The 21,050-nt window shown below is 38.9% G+C and overlaps 1 protein-coding gene across 1 annotated transcript; it reads left to right on the forward strand.

Annotated features, from left to right (window-relative positions):
* The first annotated feature begins 464 nt into the window (after window positions 1-464).
* Window positions 465-19,010, forward strand: fyb1b (FYN binding protein 1 b). Its single transcript, XM_085167210.1, has 19 exons — window positions 465-699; window positions 4,931-5,930; window positions 9,862-9,964; window positions 10,100-10,173; window positions 11,033-11,055; window positions 11,421-11,482; window positions 12,176-12,308; window positions 12,421-12,580; window positions 12,805-12,925; window positions 13,167-13,186; window positions 13,298-13,373; window positions 13,492-13,575; window positions 14,072-14,112; window positions 14,534-14,615; window positions 14,737-14,836; window positions 14,999-15,161; window positions 15,283-15,316; window positions 15,405-15,436; window positions 16,233-19,010. Exons 1-19 carry the CDS (start codon window positions 697-699, stop codon window positions 16,253-16,255), a joined length of 2,334 nt encoding a protein of 777 aa, XP_085023336.1. The 5' UTR covers window positions 465-696; the 3' UTR covers window positions 16,256-19,010.
* The last annotated feature ends 2,040 nt before the right edge of the window (window positions 19,011-21,050 follow it).

Raw genomic sequence — 21,050 nt, forward strand, 5'->3', positions numbered from 1 at the left:
TGTGAAATGAACTGTGGCTCCTCTGATTTAGCTCAAAGCACTTCTAAGGCTTCAAAGAACCACTAGCATGGATGTACGCTGGTCTTATACGCTTGTCTAGTCTTTGCGCCACTCATATGACCACAATGTTTCCTGTGCTGTCTTCTAATGTTGTTCATTGGCTATGGCTTGTTGTCTTCCCGCACTGCTGACCAAAAACCTTTTCATCATACAAGCTATAACACCTCTTTAACACAGTTGCTATGAAACAGTTTTGACTGTGGCTGTTTTGTTTTGTTTTTTCATTTTGACCTGCCTCTGACTGAGTGAACATCATTTGTTAAGGACAGTGGGAAACTGCAGGGAATTTGCCAGGGATAGGCAAATCAATGAGATCAAAACACGGAGATAACAGAAGTTGTGACACCCACAGTCACACAAAACACACATACTACTAAGAGAGGAAGTAGTCAGTTGTAGACAGATGCTTATGTCACTGAAAGAACGGGAGTATACATCCCCCCCTCAGACATACATGCTCAATGCTCAGCCACACTCTTTGTCATTCACTATCAACACTCACTATCTCAGTGCCTTTCTCTCTGTGACAGAAACAGAAACTCGCACAGAGGCACTGAACAAACACTGAACAAACACTCTCCTTTATCCACCAGCCAGTCGCTGACCAGCTCTCTGCCTGGGAAAGTCTTCCTCAAGATGGTGAGTAAAACTTAAGAAACTTAAATAATTAATCATAACATTTTAAATGATTGAAATACTCTAAGTGGGCACTGTGGGTTTAACAGAAGGAACTTGCTCTTGAAACTGCAGAATGGTAGTTATGTGTGTTTTAGACGGCTCATCGTGACAGGATAGCATGAGCTTTTTGTATATTTTAGAAGTCAGCCATACTATATTATTACAAACTGGTACATTTTAATTTGCTTGAGCGAGTTAATGTGTACACACTGACAAAAGCAGAGTTGTCATATTTGTATTCTGAGCAGTCAACATAAGCTTTCATTCATTTCAGTGATTGTTAAAGTTAAGTAAAGTAAAATGCTGAATTAAAACCACGTGTTTAAACTCGTTAAAAATAGTTTGATATTTATTTTTGTCCCAATTTTCATTTCACGTACTGTGTAAAAAATGAAAAGTTCAACCTCACAGTTGGGGTTAGTGGTTCTGGGTTTTGTATCAGTTCGATTAAGCAAGGCCCCTTTGCTCTGCACTTTTCATCACACTGTAAATAGAAATCGTGGTTCCTCTTCCTCTGTCGTTTCTCAGCTGGTCACTTTTCACAAGGCTTCTGTGAAAGAACAAACATTAAAAGAGAAAATGTGTTTGGAGTAACTGGTTTAGCATCCAAGACTCTGTGGTTATTATGTTATTTGTGCACTGATCCTGCACCATAACAATGGATTATTTACATATAATTATTTTCATAACTATAAATTTATGGTTCAAACCTTTGAACCATCTCAGACAAGTATATAGGTGCCACACAAACTATGGCAGCTTTGTGTTCCCGTTGAGCTGTAGTGCAATAAATGGCTATCCTATCAAGAGGTGTTTCTGGTATGTGACGAAATTTGCAGGTCCTTTACAAAATTGCAACTGCAGTGCACCCGTATCTCGAGAAGAAGCAACTGCAATAATCCTGTACATAACATATTGGGCAATTTATAGCTTACCGCGGTTAAAAAACAGAAGTATTATGAGGGAACTTTCCTCTTTTTATTTCTACCGATTTAATATTCAACCGCATTTCAGGCTCAGCCTTAACATATTTAACGCTTGATGTTACTGGCACCACTGCAGTGAAGTTCCACCCACTGTCTCTCTCAGTTTACCGAGAGATTGGTTGTTAAAGGGCATATCCTGACATTTCTCTCTTCAACACTGAAGCCATGTTGTTGACAGCGGATGTGCATTCATTGATGACAGTGAATGCACATTTCAGAATAAAATGTGTCCAAATAAAACACCATCCACTTCTCCACTGCTGATTCAGTTCTTTAGACAGTGTAGCTTTTAAAGACTCGAAATTCCCTACATGGTCTGGTCCATGGTCACTGGTGGTGACTAAAGTCATCATCTTAAAGACTGAGACTGGTACTTTTTGTCACTCCCTTACTTTCCAGAGAGAGGGTCGCCAGAGTAGATAGATCCATGTACAGTACTGGGGCATTATGTCATCAGTAAAATATACTAGAAGTGTATTTCTCAGACGCTACAGTATGACGTGTCTGGAAAGGCTGAAAGAAAAAGCTTCTTCTCTCTAAAAAGAGCAGAGCCGCACAACTTAGGTCACAAAGTTGCGTCTGAAAAAAATCACAAGACTCCTGGAACAGTGCCTTTTGGACAGATGAGACCAAAGAGCAAATGTTTGGCAATAATAATACACTGTACCATGCTTGGGGAAACCTAAACAGCATGTTAATACAAGCGGCTCACACTAGCTTTCAAGCTTATTGATGGATGATGCTAATGATTTGGGTTTGTTTTGCAGCCACAGGACATGTGCACCTTGCAGTCACTGAGTCAACCATGAAGTCCTCTGTATACCAAAGTGTTGTAGAATTAAATGTGCAGTTTCAGCTAAATCCTGGTTGAAATTGCATCACGAAACAGATCAATGATGCCAAGCACAGCAGTAAACCACATATAAAATAGAAAAAGAAAAAAACACAAGGTACTGCAATGCTCTAGTCAGAGTCCAGACCTCAACCTCGCTGTGGTGGGACCTTAAGAGAGCTGTGCATCCAAAACCAATACAAATGCAAAAATGCCCACAAATTTCAATGAACAGAAGCAGTGTTTTAAAATTCCTCTATAACGTTGCAACGTAATACAGAAGAGAAGTAATACAAAAGAGAACTATTTTTAGTTATTGTTACTAAGGGTGTTTCTACAAGCTACTGAACCATGGGGTGATATTCCTTTTTCACAGGACTGTATGCTGATTATGAAACTCACTGAGCCATCATATGCAATATCACATTATTACAATGAGAAGTCAGTAAGAGAAATTAGCTTCCACTTCACTCTGTGTTTTTGTATCTAAGTCTTAGCACATAAGTGCACATTAACACTGTGTGCTAAGTGTTTCTGTTTATAGCGGTGCGCATTTGCACTTTCCATTGCATTGTGTTCCCTTGCTTTTATTGCTCCATAGGAATAGCTGCAGCTGTGTGTCCTCATGCTCTTATCTCTACTTCCTGCTCAAGCCAGCTTCATTAGAATAGGTGTGGCTCCTAGTTGGTCACGAGCCCAATATATGACACTTTGTTAAACTGACGCTGGATGAAAGTGTGGTTAATAATGTACCTGGGGTTAGTGATGCAGCTTATTCCTGCCTCACACTTTTACATACTCACAGACCGACTGTTCCACTTCACATATTTGAACTCCTCATTCATTCAAAGCCACTCTAAAAACACAGACCATCTAAATTATTCCCAGTGTAAACACCATTTTGCAGCTACCTTGAAACAGGTATATTACAAAGGTCCATGTAATAAATGCTTTTAAACTGGGGCCATTTCAAACTTGTGTTTATGACAGTGACAAACCAGGAAGTTGGTACAGAGTGTGGTTTGAGAGAAGGTTTTTTTTAGTTGGAAGTTTTTAGTTATTGTGTGTTTTTTAAAAGATGAAACCTGGAGTGAAGACAATAACTGGGCAGTAGTTGATGTTAAGACTTCCACATTATTGTGTGGGATTGTAAGACAAGTATATTAAACATCTGAAGAAAAGAAAAATCACTCAAGCCTTCGATTAATTATCTTTTCTTTTATTAATCTTAACCTATAGGATGCTTTTGTTGTACAGACATATGTCACATTTAAAAACACAGGTAGCACATTTACTCTGACATCATGTGAGAGTAGGGATAGCTCGCCAGTTTATCACAGGGCAACATAAGAGTGTACCTACAACAACTTTACAACCGCCAGTTAGCCAAATATCCATGTCTTTAGACTGTGAAATGAAGCTAGAGCACCTGGAGAAAACCTACACAGGCACAGGCAGAACATGCACATACAAAGCCTGACCACAAGGATCAAAACTCATACCAGTTTTTTCTGGTATGAGTCAACAATACTAACCACTGCACCACTGCACCATGCTGCCAAATGCAACACACTCAGAAACAAATGTGTTTTGAATGCTGGCAATTCTCAAGGTAAAATACTGTAAGACAGAAAATAGTCTCTTTTTTTCCAAATATTGCTTAAGAGTGCCAAACATAGAAAAATAATGACATGAGTCATCTGCAGAGTTCCTGTATTACACAATCCTGTAAATGCTGAGAATACTTATAGTCAAGGAACATAAAATCCCTTATTTTCATGACAGAGGATATTTTGTTATAAACATTAAATCTTTAACAGAGTGACACTAACAAACAGGGTCCCTTTTGCAAATCCGTAGCTGCAATCAAGGTGCTGGCCTACCCACTACAACACTTTGAGATGTAGTGTCATTTGCACATGTTTGAACCACAAAGCCTGTGATTGACTTTCTGAGACAAAGCTCTGTGCATTAAGTTTCTATGTGTGCATAGAAAAAAATAGTGTGAGAGGGATCTTGGGTAAATTACTGGGGAGAAAAAAAGATTGTTTAATTGAGCAGTGAATGAGAAACTGAAGAGAAAGCACAAATTCTACTGACTGGACAATGAAAGGAAATGAGAGGAAATGAAACTTTCTGTTCCTATTTGAACTTTCATGGCCAGCTCAGTGTGAGCAACTCATTTTTTTAAATTCCCTTTTTGCTCTGTCTGGATTTTATGTTCTGCTGAAGCCATTTATGTTCTAGCAAGCACAATCTTATTTTCCTTTAGCTTAGATTCTTCTTTAAGTAAAAATCAGTTTGATCCTTACTGTGGTGTTGGATTCTTATTAACTCACTTTCTGAACCCCTTATGTCTTTTTTTCCCCCTCAGGACAATAAGTCAGATGTAAAGGCCATCATGGCTCGCTTCCAAGCAGGTGGGGGAAGCACTGACGAGACTTCCTCTGCGCCCCCTGGACGTATCAAACAACCCTTGCACCCGACCCTCTCATCTGGCCCACCTTTACAGAAGAAACCAGTCTTGGAAAGCTTCTCTGGCAGTGCAGTAAATACGCCTCCAAAACCAAGTTTCCTAAAAAACACAGTATCTACTAAAAGTGACACAGAGGTACAAGAGCCAAATAAAGCTAAAGCCTTGGCAAGCAGATTTGCCAACATCCAGGATGATAGCAACACGAACAGCAAACCCTTTACTGTTAATAAACAGCAGACACCCTTGAAATCACCCTTATCACAGGCTCCTGAAGTTAAAAGCCTGGCACAGAAGCCTCCATTCAACAAACCTCCTCTTACCTCCACCCTGTCTGAATCCAAACCTGCCTTTCCTAAACCTTCACCAGCAATCAGCAACAAGCCCAGCTGGGTTAAAGACGAAAACAATGCAGCACCAAACAGCAGTCCTGCGCCACTTAAATTGCCTGGTGTGCAACAAAAAACGATTGGCGGCATTGTAAAATTACGGCAGCAAGCTGAGGAACAGGCAGGAGGGAACAAAGACAATGTGATCAAACCTTCATCGCTGGCCAACTCTTCTTCTAAGCCCACCTCAAACTTCAGGACTGCTCAGAATCTGTTCAACAAGGAGGAAAAGACTGAGCAGACAGAGAGTGGTGGGACCAGCAAACCTAGCCTTACAGCTACTAACTCCATTCCTCCTCCAAAACCTCCAGCCAGTAAGAAGCCCAGTTTTAAGAAGCCAGTCAAGCCCTCTCCTCTGGCCAGCAGTGGTGTTAACGGAAATGATTCATCAGGCCCAAAGCGTAACCCTCTCCCCAACAGCTTGGCTCTGGGTCCTCCTCCTGCTAAACCTAACCGACCTCCAAAAGTCAACCTGGAGAATATTAAAAGAGGCCCAGAGGCCTCTGACGAGGGTAAGTTGGATTTGTCCGTGCAACTGCAAAGCCACACTATCATTTTGGTCAGTGGCATGCTGACATTTTGCCATACATACAGCCAAGAGGCGTATGTATGGTTGGATGCTAAATTGTCTGCTGACACTAGCAATCTTGGATAGTACACTCTGGATCTGTACACTGCACAGACGCATATACTTGAAAAGTAGTACTATGCAGGGATAACATAAAAATAAAATACTATAATTTTGCTCAACCAAAACTGTTGCACAGATAGGCTGTTAATATAATTAACCACAAATAACCACAAAGCTGAGAGATTTTGTACTAGTTATAAATATGCTCCAAAAGACCCCAATGACACAAAAGCTATAGATAAGTCCAGGTTATTGACTTGAATTAGCAACACTGAGACCAAATAATGTATCAAGACCCACCTTTTAGTTGTGATATGTGGCCGAGCCCTGAGCTAAATGTCATGAGCCATGCTCGATATGGGTTATGGCAAGCATGTATATGATGTGACCCAAATGTTATAACACATCTGACATCTGGCCCATAATTGGTAGACCTGTGGCTGAGATGTAGTGTTTGTACTCATCCTGAGTCAACTCCCAAAGAAAAGTAAAGAGATGGGCCACATTTTAGCCAAACAGTCATTGCCTTTTGGATTGTGGCTTCATCTGGCTCAGGGTGTCAAAAGGAAGGAAGCCACGTAGAAGCCAAATATATATTTTGAGAAAACTTGGCCTGCTTCAATAGAGTGGTAGATCTGAACCAAGACCATTTGTTGGCCTGTGTGTAAGGGTCTGATAAGGTTATAGAGGCAAGTTATAAACTAATGGAACTTATTGCAGGTCCAAATGACCAAAAGTCCTTTAATCTGACAGTGTAATCAAAAGAAGCACCATGAGCATGTAAAATGTTTGAGATGCTGTTTTTCACAAATATGAACACAAGTGTGCCTTGAAATTTTGGCTTGTTTAGGGTGTCGTGAGCATAAAATGACTGAATTACTGAGTTAGGCGGATAGCAGACAGGTTGCTGGCATCCACCTGTATAGCAAGCCACGATAAAGTTGTCACATTCACAAGATTTTGAGGAAACTTGACCTCTGACCCCTGACCTTGAGGCCGAGGTCACTGAGATTTAAACAACTCCTAATAGTTTTAATAGATACAATTGTATCAATTTGACACTCCTATGTTGCTTTGTTCTCGAGTTATTGCATTCAGAAACCTGCTGACAGCCTTCCATATTTGTAAAAGTTAAATGTAATCATCTACTGAATCATTCAATTTCATTTATATGGTACCACTTAGGGTGGCTGTGGCTCAGCAGGTCAAGCAGGTTTTCTACTAAGTTGAAGGTCAGTGGTTTGATCCCTCCTCCAGTCTGTATGACACAGGATCTTAGGGCAAGATACTAAACCTAAATGAAAAGCAGTCTGGTGTTTTCTACACAAGTATGCAGTGGAGGCGTGCTTTCACAGTTTAACGTTGTCCCAGACACGTGTGATCACACCTTCATGAAGCTAAAGTTAACCCAGCACGTTAGGTACTTCCTTTATTCAGAATCAAAGGAGAGTTCAGAATTTTACTTTAAAAATATACATAGATGTAAATATATTTGTTGTTTATTTTAATTACCTGTTATCACCCATTACTGTAAGATGACAGTAGAAGTGTTGCAAGACTAGAATGTGTACTTTTCAATACAGAACAAGAAACCTTACTATTTGAAAGTAAATAAATACATAATAAAAAAAACATATTTTATTTGATAGATGAACAGTTCTGTGTTTCTAGTTTAAAGAAATGCTGAATATCCAAAGAGTACATTAAGAAATACTAGAAAACAGCATTTAAACCCAAACTTGGGTCTTGGATGTTTTTTATTAATAAAAAATGGATGACCGCTGTGGTTGCTGACAAATCTTGATGAGATCATGTGGAAGTAATCTGTTCCCATGTATCTCTATCAAAAGAGAACTCTAAAAAAATGCTTAACTCACAAAATAGGCTTTTCAAAATGAAATGAAAATGAACATTTTATTGCTTTGCAGTATGGCCTAACGTACAAGAAAGTAGAAAATATGCTCTACATATGCGAGGCAGGGAATTCAGCTTCAGGCAGTAAACCTCTGCCAGCCAGCAGGGATGCACATGTGCGCTCCCCCACCCAGTCAGAAATACTTCAGCTTTTTGTTTGATTTTACATCCTTTGTTTTCAGTTTGGTCTCATGAGTGTTTGGTTCTCTAATGTCAATCTGTATACAACACATATGGCATATTAAACACAGCAGAATTTGCAGGAAAACAAGCCCCAGCAACATTTAATGTAATGGACTCTCTATAGAAGCAGAGTCAGTCTCCCCACCCCTGTGAAAAGGGTTAAATGTGTAAGAGTTAATGTGGGGCACTCAAGAGCGTGCAGCTCTCGTGACTGTCTAAAGAAGGTGTTCCTCTTATTTTATTGGTTCAAGTGCATTTCCTCTATATCGCCCGCAATGCTACTTTGGACAGGATCTGTTAACGCATTTCTGAAGTGTGAAATAGAAGTTGCTTCACAATTCAGTGTGGTTTCAGTGACGTGGGCAGTGTTTGGCCAGCAGTTATTAAGCATACTTTAGCTTATTAGACCTAAAAGAAATACACAAAGTCTGCTTGTGCATGAAATATTGCACTTCATAAGTTACTCTGTGTATTTTCAATATGTTTACACAAATGCTGCAGTTCTTCCGAGCTTCACATAAGAGACTAAAGTGACAAAACTACACTAGGTTCCTCTATTTGCAAGTTCCCTGTCCAGTTTCTCTTTTCTACCCCCACTTCACTCGCCACTCTGACAGCCGAGTTTGTTTCACCACATGGGGAAGTAAGTTCCAGCAAGCCAGCGAGCCTTTTTAAAGACAGGCTCTGTCTATAGCCACATACATGAATATATTCCAGTCAGAGGTCGGCTGTCTTGGCTGAAATTCTGGGTCACTCACTAGAGGCCAAGAGAGCAATGTTCTGATCACAGTTTTGCAGTTTTGTGAGATTCATCCCACCAAACCACATTACCTAGTGTCCACTAGTAATAACTCTGAATAATAACACTGTAGTCTCACTTTCTTTCCTTTATTTCTTATGGCTTTTGTTATCCTATATTGATCTTGAGTAAAGTTATAAAGATTTACATAATTCGCATCGCCTACATTACTGGAGTTTGTTTTTAGGTGCATCATTCAAATTTAGTGGCCAAAGAAACACATTTACCGATGTTATAGACACACAATCTTGAAGCACTTACTGTTGATTACTTCCTGGTTGTTGTGCATTACACATTATACACCTGAATACATTTCATGGCAAAAAAGACTCCATATTCGAAAAATTTTCAAAGACGTAGCTGTTTTCACTTTTACTTTCAGTACTCTCAAAACTTCGTGAGTCACATTTTAAAGTTCCTGGGACATTTTTTTTATGTGGACAGTGAACGAAGATTGGTCATTGTTCTCGAAATCTTGTGACACAAGGGTTACTTAAGCAGGAAAAACACTCTAGGAGATTCAAATGCCTCGTTGCAGAAATATTTTATATATCATTCTTGATCATAAAGAGAGTCCTATTAACACATACCGTCAACAGTCTCTTAAGGTTATGTACAGAGGACCATCTTTGCACCAGTTTCGATGTGTCTAGATGAGACTGATGTGACTCTTTGACATATATAATCATCACAGAAATTAGAGGTAGAAGTTTTTCACATTTAGATACATAGATACCCATCTATTTATGTACACGTCTTGTGTGGTCATCAGAGATGGTGTCAGAAAGTGTTGGTGAAATTCATTTGCATTGGTCTAAAAAGTGCTAAATTTACACTGGAAGCAAGTAAAGTACAGCAAAACCACCTAAAGAGTAATCGGCTAACACAGCGTCAACACTGCATGTTTCTGCTGCAGGTCCCAGTTTTAAGAAACCCATCGCTGCGAGCAACCATGTGGCCCAGAATCAAGCCCCACCACCTGCACTGCCAAATCTGCCCCCACGACATCCTGGAGCCATGTGAGTGACACATTAAACACACTTTTTCATTTTCCTGTTTGAACAGAAACACGGTGATAAATGTTGGACATGCTGTGTATTTTCTGGATAATGCTACTCCAATTAATAACAGCTAAATCCTAACCTGCTGTTTAGGAACCAGCAAGAAGACACTTACGACGATGTCGATCACGTGACCAATTCTCCCCCGCCTCTACCACCATCTGCAGGTCCAGTAAAAGTCTCTAAGTTTCTAAAACTAGTGTTGCACAACTTTTTTTTAACATCACAGGAAAACAGAAGAAGCTGAACTTTGTGCCATATTTGTGCTAGAAGACAGTGGTAATTTCTAAATACGTAAAATGCATTTTATTGGCATTGAAAATGTGCGGAGTTGTATGAAAGGAAGAAAAGAATATTTGTAGAACTCAAAATGTTATGGCTTCAACTATTCCTAAGTATAAAGTATACTATTTTAAATGCTTCATTTTGGAGTAATCCCAAAATATTTTTTTTAATCCAGTGGATTCTAGTGCAACGTCATCATCACTGTTTAGTTACCTTTACCTACATTAGTTAGCATACAGCTGTGTTAACCTCAGACAGACAGCTGTAAAGGATAAGGATAAGATGCAGGGAGCAGAAGCAGTGAACATGAATACTTTAAATACCGTACAAAGCAACAGACCCGCAAGAGAGAGGTAAAGAAGAGAGTGCAGGCAGGGTGGAGCCGATGGAGACAAGTGATTTTTGACAGAAGGATAGCAGCAAGACTGAAAGAGAAAGTTTACAAGATGGTGAGGAAGATGCTAGGGATATGGTGAGATGGACCCAGATGATCTGCTGTGGCGACCCCTGAAGGCAGCAGCTGAAAGATGAAAAAGTTAAAGCTAAAAAGATTTAGTTTTCTAAATGTTATGTATTTTTATATCATACTTAAAAAAAGACTAATGCTTAAAATGTTTTTGGTACAGTTGACAGTCAGCATTAAGCACGTTAAACTTCCCGATATGAACCTGAATTCAGATAGTGATATCTGCTTCAAAATGGTCTCATTGTAACGCTGCTTTATTGTTTCTCTTTTTGCAGCCCACCCAAGCCAGAGAGGAAAGGTGAGACATGCTGAATTACTTTCACTCATATAAATACAGATTGCCATGCAGGTGAAAGTGCAGAATAAACCACATCACCACCAGTGGTACCACAGAAGGAAACAGCAACAGAATAGTGACTAAATAACACGAGCCCTGGAAGTAATTATAAATGAACGTATGGGTAGAAAAAAATGACTTTTGACAGATTGTAGGTCTGCTTCAAAGAGGCTTTTGTAGTCCAAGCAGAACTTCTGGAGGTTAAATATCTTTAACAAATTCAAATAATTAAGTTGAAAAGTTTATACTCTAAAATTAAATGTGTCTTAAATTGACTAAGGTTATAGCCTTATATATTTCTGTTGCTTTATGTACTCTCCTCCCAGGAGGAAATTAATAACGACGATGATGATGATGGAGAGATGTATGAAGATCTTGATGAACGATGGTGAGAGATTGTCACACCTCCATTGGCTTATCCCACACCTGACTCGTGATGTCTAGGTTTTAAAGTGTGAAAGAATAACTGGTCTTTTTATTCACACTGTTTGAGGACTGCGCATGAAATAAGTCTGCTTAGACCCAAAGTTCAAAATGTCTGCGGTAAACATTCAGCTGTGTCCACGTCACACCTTATTAACACTACCATCTAGTGGTTGTTTTGCATCACTATGAGATGTTGTTGCTTTTCGGTCTGTGGCACTTTAACCGATTAAAACAACGGAGCAGACAAACTTAGAGTAAATTAAATCTCCTTTCACATCAAAATAGTCTTGGAATATTTTGGGTAATGATAAAAGCTCTTGTTTTTATAGAACCTAAGAATATCTTACATAAACATAAATTATATACATTTATAAACCAGGTTTATTTGGACTAAATTGGTACAATCCATCCCTGTTACTCCCAGTGAGAATCTGAGCATCTTCAGCATTGGTGTATGGCTCATTAAACTATACATCGCTACCATCTTGTAATCTCTTCCCTTCAAGGCTTCCTGCTAGCTTTCTGTCACAAACTCCACCCAGTCTGAAAGCTCTTCTTCACCTTTCTTACCCAATAAAACTGAATCTTAAACCTATTTATCCATCCGTCTATCAAAACTTTTGTTTTTAAATGCTTTGTACTTTTGGTGTTAAAGGGAAGCAGCGGAACAAAAGCAAGAGAAGAAGAAAGAGAAAGAGGACAAAGAGGAGAAAAAACGTCAGGAGGCTGAGAAAAAGGAGCAGAAGGAACGCGAGAAGAAGGAACAAGAGGCCCGGAAAAGATTCAAAGTGAGTGAACGTCTCAGGTAGAATCAATAAGACTGTCACACCTCAGTCATCAAAACCAAGTTATTTGTCATGTGCACATTTGAATTCATGTGCATGCGTGGTTGTGTGTTAGTTGGTTGGTCCCCTGGAGGTCCTTCAGAAAGGAAAGGCATCCACAGATTGTCGAAGCAGCAAGACTGACCTTGGTCTGAAGCAGGGAGACCCCGTGGACATCATTCGAGTCCAGGGAAACCCCGAGGGTAAATGGTTGGGAAGAGCACAGGATGGATCCAGTAGGTTCACAATCTACCCCTCAATTTTCTCACTTTCTCGTCACCTTCCACTCTAACTCTTTGCTGACAGGATAAATTGTCACTTGTATCAGCAAATACAGGATCAGCTATCTCTCTATGCACCATCTATGGTCTTTTTTCCATTTTTAGTCAATATTTTAGCCTCAAAGCTGACTGTAGGAGCAACACTAACATCTTGTCAATGCTTCATTTTGCTCGCACAGTTGGCTACGTGAAGACGACTTCAGTAGAAATTGACTTTAACTCCTTGAAGAATCAAGGAGCCTCACTTCAGCAGGCGTACGACCCCGAGGTCTACGATGACATCGATGTAGTTGATAACAGGTACGGGATTGTAACTGTAAATGATGAGTCCTTAATGTGGAGCCAACACTCCTTCACAGACACAGACATAGATAATACATTTGAAAATGCTAGTCAGTCAGGGTTATGAAACGCTAATGGAAACTCCAGTGTTACTGTCTTGCTGTTACCCCATGAAGCACTTCTCCAATTTACTGTGAAAAAACAAAGTTAGCCAAGTTGGCCTGCTTCTCATTTAATATCTCTCTTTTTTTCTCTACAGCACTAAAAAAGGACCAGGAGGTACATTTTACAATACTGTGTTTCATTTTATTATTATATATTATTATATTAATAATATTGTTGCTCACTCTGTAATGAAATCTTGCTGATTACATCTCTTATGCCTTGTAGTTGTCCTACCACCTCTACCAGGAGGAGAAGAAGGAGAAATATATGATGATGTTGTCGATCCAAACTTAGAAGTCAGGTGAGAACTGGTTTTGTTATTTAAAAAAAACGGGTAAATGCAAACGTAAAGACACTCTGGAAAGATTTAGAAAACATGACAGAAGAGCAGATCATTACATCCTTGGTTGGCTTTCCAGTCCCTTCGATCCCAGGTCTTCTTTGAAGCCCCGCAGCTTCCTGCGGATGTTTGACCGAAACAGACGCCCTGCCAGCTCTAAAGTGTAAAATACACTCAGTAGTAAGACTGTCCACAGATCTACTGTCCACTGTTGTTAATCCTTAATCTTTCAGCCGTCACTCCTCTTTTATCGGTGACGGCGCATTTCAGTTTTGATTTCTCCCGACATCGGCGTCAGAAAAAACACTTCACCTCCTCTGTCTGAATAACACTGAAACGTCCTAATTTGCAGTTTAACTTCCGCAGTCTGAGAAGCTGGAGTCTAACGGTCACGTTTACATGTTTGTGTCTGATCACTGACTACCTGTGATTTTACTAATCTTTGGGAGTAATTTGCATGTGCGCGACTGCTGTACAACTCAATCAGAAAAAATCAATGTATTAACAGCTAACACTGTCAAAAGCATGTTTTAACCAGAGTTGAATATGATTGTTAATCAGGGCTGCTTTAAGTCACATTAACATACTTTTAACTGATGATACTGTAGCAGTATAAAGGATATAATATTTTTAAACTATCTTTTCCTCTGTTGTCCCAGAGTTCCTCCACCCAGCCAGTTTACAGCAGATGGGAATTCAGGTATAACTCATTCAATACTACCACTTTACTGTCCATTTCAAAATAAGACATCTTGGCACGGTTTCTCTAACATAAAAAGACGTTAATGCACACATAAGTTTTTCTGGTACAGGTTGGTTTGTCTTTTAGGACCCAAAGGCTTATTGAGGCTAATCGGATCTAAGATCATTCAACTTTATATTGATACTATTGCGTCGTTGCCATTTCTGTCCCACTTTCTTGACTTTGACTTGTAGTTTAATTCACTGTAACACTATAGTGATGGTCTGTGAGTTATACTTGTTATATTTACTCTTTTGTAACATTTATTATAATGTCTACGGTGTTCCTTTAAGAAAGGTTTGCAAACTAAAGCTTCATTCAGGCTTAGTGAAAACTATCCAATCCAATACTCACCGACCATTTCCTTGTGTTAACACAGATAAGCCGGGTCAAGCAATTGATGAGGAAATATATGATGACGTCGACTCTCAAAATGCACCTATCCCACCTCCCATCAGCAGGTAGATCGACCTCACAACAAAAGACTGTATTTAAGATGAACTCCAACCTGTTTAGATCCATGAACTGAAATGCCTTAATACAGCTGCCATTTCTTTCCAATTTGTTTGTTTTTCCATCAAGTATTCCACCTGGGAAAATCAAAACCAAAGCTGAAGAAATGGACCCTAAGAAGCAGAAAAAGTTTGAGAAGGAGGAGAAGGAATTCAGGAAGAAGTTTAAGGTTTGTCACATGTTTCAACCACACTTACAATCTTTTATCTTATTTCGCATGTTCATATATATATATATGAACATGCGTGAACATATATGAATATATTCGCATGTTCATATATATATATATATATATATATATATATATATATATATATTAAATCTGTTTCAGTATGAAGGAGAAATACAGGTGCTGTACCAGGTGACTGTCATCCACAATCTTACGAATAAAAAATGGAGTGGCAAAGAGCTGCCAGTAAAAGCAGGAGAGGCCCTTGATGTGATTGCTAAAGCTGTGGATGACAAACTGATCTGTCGAAATGAAGACGGCAAGTGTGAGTATCTATTTACTCAATTATATTGATTAATTGATAGATATATTTAAGATCTCCATTTACCCAATCAACAAATCCTAGCACTATTTACTGCTAAACCCTTAAAATGTGCATTTTACAGTTGGTTATGTATCGACCAGCCACATTGCTATGGAGTAAGTACTACAGACATTCACACATTTATGCTAAGCTAGAAACTAAACAACATACTGACAGTACTGATGTTTTTGTTTTTGTTTACAGCGATGGAGATATCTATGATGATATTGGAGACGGTACGTTCTGAATACATTGCTGTGCAGCTGAACTTTTAGGAGTATAACTGCTGACAGAGCAGTCTTTAAAAAGTGGATTTTATTTTAACCCTCCCACAAACCTCAGTACATTGAGGTTTGCAGGTATGGCTCTTTATGCACAGCTCTCTTGAGGTCCCACCACAGACTTTCTATCTGGTTGAGTTCTGGAATTTGACAGTGGTATTGCAACACCTTGATTCTTTTCTTTTTCAGCCATTCTGTTGTAGATTTGCTGCTGTACTTGAGATCATTATCTTGTTCCATGACCCAATTTCAGCCTAGCTTTAGCTGTCAGATACACACCCTCATATTTAACTCCACAATACTTTGGGAGTTCATGGTTGACTCAACGACTGCACAGTGCCCAGGTCCTCTGACTGCAAAACAAGTGCAGTACTATTAATGGTTGGTTAAGACCGTGTATTTCCTCCTCTTTTACAAAAGTGGGAAGGACCTGAGCAGCAGACACATGACTCAAAACACAGAGAAAAAGAAATTCATTCAACTTATCAATTGTAAACTATGTAAACAAAATCCATTTGTCATCATGTCGAATACTTTGCGGTGTCAGTGTATTAAAACAAAATAACCAAAACAGCTAAACCAAACAAAGTAAATGTGAAACCAGTAGAAGAGTGTGAAACCAAAAAAGCTGTACTTCTGATTTGTGTGTTGAGTGTGGGTTAATATTAAAAAAAAAATTATTTATTTGTCTGGCTGTTGATACGACCCTCACAGGAAATACATTTTAACTATTGTTTTGCTTTCATTTCAGAGTGCATCTACGACAACGATTAAGGATTATCCTGCACCAGCTTTTTTGTTTTATATTGCTTATTTGCATGTTTTGTTATTTATTATGTTTACTGTTGCTATACACTGGGAGTTGGTATAAAATGGCCATTTGGTGTCAATCTATTTTTTTTTTTATATCATCGAAATTAGACAGAAAAAAAATGTGTGGTTGGTGGCTCCAACTGCTGGAGCCAGGCTAGCCACATACAATCTCATACTTTAACCCCCACCCCCAAAAAAGCTCTAAATCAAACTATGTGTCAAATATTTGTTCAAACAACAGTATTTTAATATATTTCTCTGTCTGTTTTCTTCATTTCTTCCTTGTTTGGGCTTTAATTTATAAATTTGCTTCAAAGATTTTGCAAAAATTTAAGAATATTTGCAGTATACAGCTAATAAAAAGATTGTACTTTTTTTGTCTTTTTGGCGGATGATGTACTGTTTGTATATTCCTTTCTATAAGGCCAATTCAAACTTTCTTTGTCTAACTAAAGATTTAGACAAACGTAATTTTGTGCCAAAGTACTTTTGATGCACTGTATATAAAGTTAAGAAGAACTTCCTGTATATATTTTTTTTGATTTATTTGGATTTTTTTCTCAACACATTATATTTTGTCCTGTTGCTGCAATAAGACAATACCTGAGAAAGATAATAAAGACCCCAAATTAATATGCACTGCATCTTTCGATATGTACCTCTGAACTTAAATAATAATGTAAGTTTGTTGAATCACCACCATCCATTAACCAGCCAAAGGATTGTTTATTTATTTGTTTTTTGGGAGAAGGGGATTAGTAGCCTCTAGTGGCAGCTATCAGAAACTACAACAATTTCAAACTTCAATGAGACACAGAAATCACAAAAACAAATAAAAACTTGCCAGTACTGACACATGACTATGTACATAACACCTAAACCACGTGATTCAATTGAAACACTTACGAATGAAACACTAAATTGTGAACAATTTAAGTGCTTTCATTGTAAAACTCTTTAAAAACTTGTTCCTAAACAAAGATGCTTTTATCATCAGAAATGTTAGTTTTACTCACGTATAATGCACTTTTGTTTATCAGATACTCTGGATTTTCCTGTTATTTCTGACTATCAGGGGTCCGTTCTTCGTACCTCGCTAAGTAAGTTAGCTGGATTTGATTGTTGACGATTTCGCGTGATCTTGGATCGTTCGGTTCTCCGAAGCTCATCCGGGACTTGCTGTCATAGCAACAGATCCGTAAGCGTAAACCTGCTTGGGAGCAGGCTTACTTTATGTAAACAGGATTAGATCGCGGCCACTCAGGTATGTCCGCTTCATTTATACGAAAGCAACAGCGATATTTTTCCACTGTTTTTCCATAAATAAATATTATCAATGTAACTAAAGATAATGCAGTATTTGATTCTTTTATTGATTTCATACAGATACATACAGGTCATTTCCTAAAAAAAGGGAAATGTACTATTAATCATTCTATTTCATGTATTTGATTATTTCAGATGTAATTCATATTTTAGAGTAGTAATAGTAAATTACTTTGTGTAATCAAGATGAGAGACCACGGCTATAAAAGCGAAGGTGGATTTGGGAAGTCTGTCGCAGCCATGTCCTGTCCGTTTGTACGCGAGCAACCCATTGCGGAAGGTGCAAGATTGATAAGGAGAGCCTTCAACCCTAGGGCCAGCTCCTCTGCCGGGGTGTGACGAGGGGGTGCAGGACCACCACCTGTCTTTTTTTGCTCTGCCCTTTTCTTGGTTGCTGTTATAAACAAACAAACAGATTATTTCAGGGTCTCTTTTCAAGAGACTAAAAGCAATATAAGTGATAAATATTACCATTCTGTAGAATATTCTTATATTTCACTTTTACTTGTTCCCATGTTCTAGTGGGTCCTGTTGTGGCTCTAATGTGAAAGAGGATATAATGTAATATAATATAATATGATATAATGTAATATAATATAATACATTACTTACGAGTTTAATTTGTCAGCAACTTTCTGCCAGCCCTCTCTCCTTGCTTTTGCAGCCTTTGCAGTGTTCCCTTGCGTTTTAATTAAACTCTGAAACTCCTGAAATCCCTCAATCAAGAGTTCTTGCTCTGCTGCCGAAAAATACTGAGCGCGCTCCTTCGACATTTTCGCCGACCAATCAAAGGGTTGCCGATCAATGTTTCTACTATCGATGCGCAGCCCCTTTTAAGCCACCCAGCGATCTCACATTACTTCATCCAGCTGTACTAATCGTCAACAACAGGTGTGTTCGGAGAACCGGAATAGCGAGCTCAAAGTTGGCGCGATGATTTGATCTTGGATGTGTCATTTGATCTTGGATGTAGTAAGCGAGGTACGAAGAACGGACCCCTGGGGTCTGTTTCAGAAAGCGGGTTTAGAAAACTCAGAGTTAAAAATGATACTCAGGGTTGAGTAACCCCGAACTGTCCAACTCGGAATATTCGGTTTCAGAAAGGCTGATAACATTTAGTTCAATCAACGCGGAGTTGCTTTAACCCCAAGTTAAGCGCGCGCACGAGGATACATAAAGCCCTGATTAGTGGAGCACAGATTAAGCGAGTCACCATGTAGACGGAGGGAAAGAAGGTGCGGTCAATGTATTTTACAGCGCTTGAGGCCGAAATTCTGATGGCAGCATATGCCGATAACATGCAAATTTTGCGTAAAAAAAGTAACACAGCCTCAGCTGCAAAAGAAAGGGAGCATGTATGGCAAAACATAGCCGACAGAGTCAATGCGTGAGTGTTAATTTAAACATTGATCTAGGGATTTCCACCCATTTAACACGTTATTATATTATATTATATTATATTATATTATATTATATTATATTATATTATATTTTTTCTTTTATACATTTCATTTTGTGATGTGATGTGAGCGCAGGTGCAACCCAACAGGCCCCAAACGTTCCTGGCAGCAAGTAAGAATGAAATATAAAAATATAGTCCAAACAGGTAAGGTGTAATTGTATTATGAGCCATAGTGCTTGGTCTGTTTGTCCTATGTAAATCAATTGCAGTTAGAGGCTACATTAATTTTCTTTCTGTAAGCACTTATTGAAATTATCTGAGCACATTACAAGTACATATTTGCTTACTCTGTATGCTCAAATGTGACCCGTTATAGCCAACAGAAAAAAAGCGGAGGCCCGAAAAACAGGTGGGGGTCCTCCACCACCACCACTCACAGAGGCTGAGCAGTTGGCCCTCAGCCAAAACAGTGGGCTCCCTGTGGCTGAAGGCATCTCTGCGGGGACATCCTCTGAGTCAATAACCCCGCAAGACACAAGTGCCTACATAAGAGGTAAATTCAAAATAATACATGATGTGCATACATCCTTTCTTCACAGTCACCTTTGCAGTGCTACTCATTCATTTGATAAACTCTTTACCATAATGAATTATTTTGTAGTGAAGTTATTTTCCTACTGATTTTGCCTTCCCTCAGTCTTGGTTGTCTTTGAGAGCATAATGACAATGAAGTGTAAGGTGATTGGTATATGTTTGTTAATTGCCATTTCGTCCCTTGTAAGTTATAAGTGACCTGTATAAACCTGATATTCTATCAGTTGATGGTGATGGTGTACTGCATCTGGTGCAGCCTCCTGTTGAGCCAGACCAACATGCAGTTGTGAGTACTCTTAATACTCCACAGATTATATGAGTTTACAGTAGAACAGCAATGTTGTTAATTTCTTTACTACAGGAAAATAATGAAGAAACATTGACAGCTGTTACAGAGAAGGAAGCAACAGAGACACTTTATGAGGTTTACATCTTACAATGGAAAATATAACAATTGAATAAAATGTGGTACTATAATAAAACCATGGACTTTCTATGTCTCTAACAGAGTGATGATGGAAATGAAGAGGAAGAGGGTCCAGCCACTTCTCCAACAAACCTTTCCTCAGTAAGATGTTCAGCACTGATTTACAACCAACCTAAGTAGGCATGTACTATGAATGTCAATGCTATTTTCTGTGTTTCAATAGCTCCCTGTAAAGCAGCTGTACAAGACCTATTTGATCAAGAAAATAAAAAAATGCGACTTGGAAATGGAACACTTCAAGCAGCAGATCCAAAAGACCAAGATTGAGATTTTACTGCTGGAACATCAGTTAAGGGTGGGTGAAGTGGTCAGAGATGGACGAATTATTTCAGTGTTTGAACAACATAATAATATACTTATTAATACTTCGTGTACAGGAAATACAGGCGACCAATAAAGCCAGTTGAACAAAAAATCTGTTTATTCTTCTTTCAACATGTTGAGGTGATGGGTCAAAGGAAATGATTGTGACATATGGTGTCTCTGACTGCTCTTCCATCTTGTATGTCCGTGGGAGGGTCAGGATGTTCATGGTTTGGATCACTGCTGATGTTTGGTTCAGAAGGACAGTGTTCTCGTCTAATTGTGGCAATGTTGAGAAGAATCACACATGCCACAATAATGTCACATGCCCTTTCTGGGGTGACCCTGAGTCTTTGAAGGCACTGGAACCGGGCCTTAAGCATTCCGATAGTCATTTCAACTCTGGCTCTTGTCCTGCAATGAGCCAGATTATATCACTGCTGTGGGCCCGGGTCAGGGTCAGGGTAAGGGGTAAGCAAATAGGGTAAACATGGATACCCCCTATCACCAAGCAAGTAGCCAGTGAACTCTCCTAAGACAGAAGGATACACTTCAGTTCAAATGTCCCTGTAGCAATTGGTCTTTATATATTTTAAAGTATTTTCAACTCACCATGTCCAAATTTTGTGCTCAGTGTACATTCA

This window comes from Neolamprologus multifasciatus, chromosome 7 (assembly GCF_963576455.1).
Source record: "Neolamprologus multifasciatus chromosome 7, fNeoMul1.2, whole genome shotgun sequence".
NCBI lineage: Eukaryota > Metazoa > Chordata > Actinopteri > Cichliformes > Cichlidae > Neolamprologus > Neolamprologus multifasciatus.

What these genes read in the sequence shown, in the direction of transcription:
- fyb1b (XM_085167210.1), top strand. An exon ending in CCACGACATCCTGGAGCCAT is followed by an intron (nt 9,965 to 10,099) that starts GTGAGTGACACA and finishes CCTGCTGTTTAG; the next exon opens with GAACCAGCAAGAAGACACTT. An exon ending in ATCGATGTAGTTGATAACAG is followed by an intron (nt 12,926 to 13,166) that starts GTACGGGATTGT and finishes TTTTCTCTACAG; the next exon opens with CACTAAAAAAGGACCAGGAG.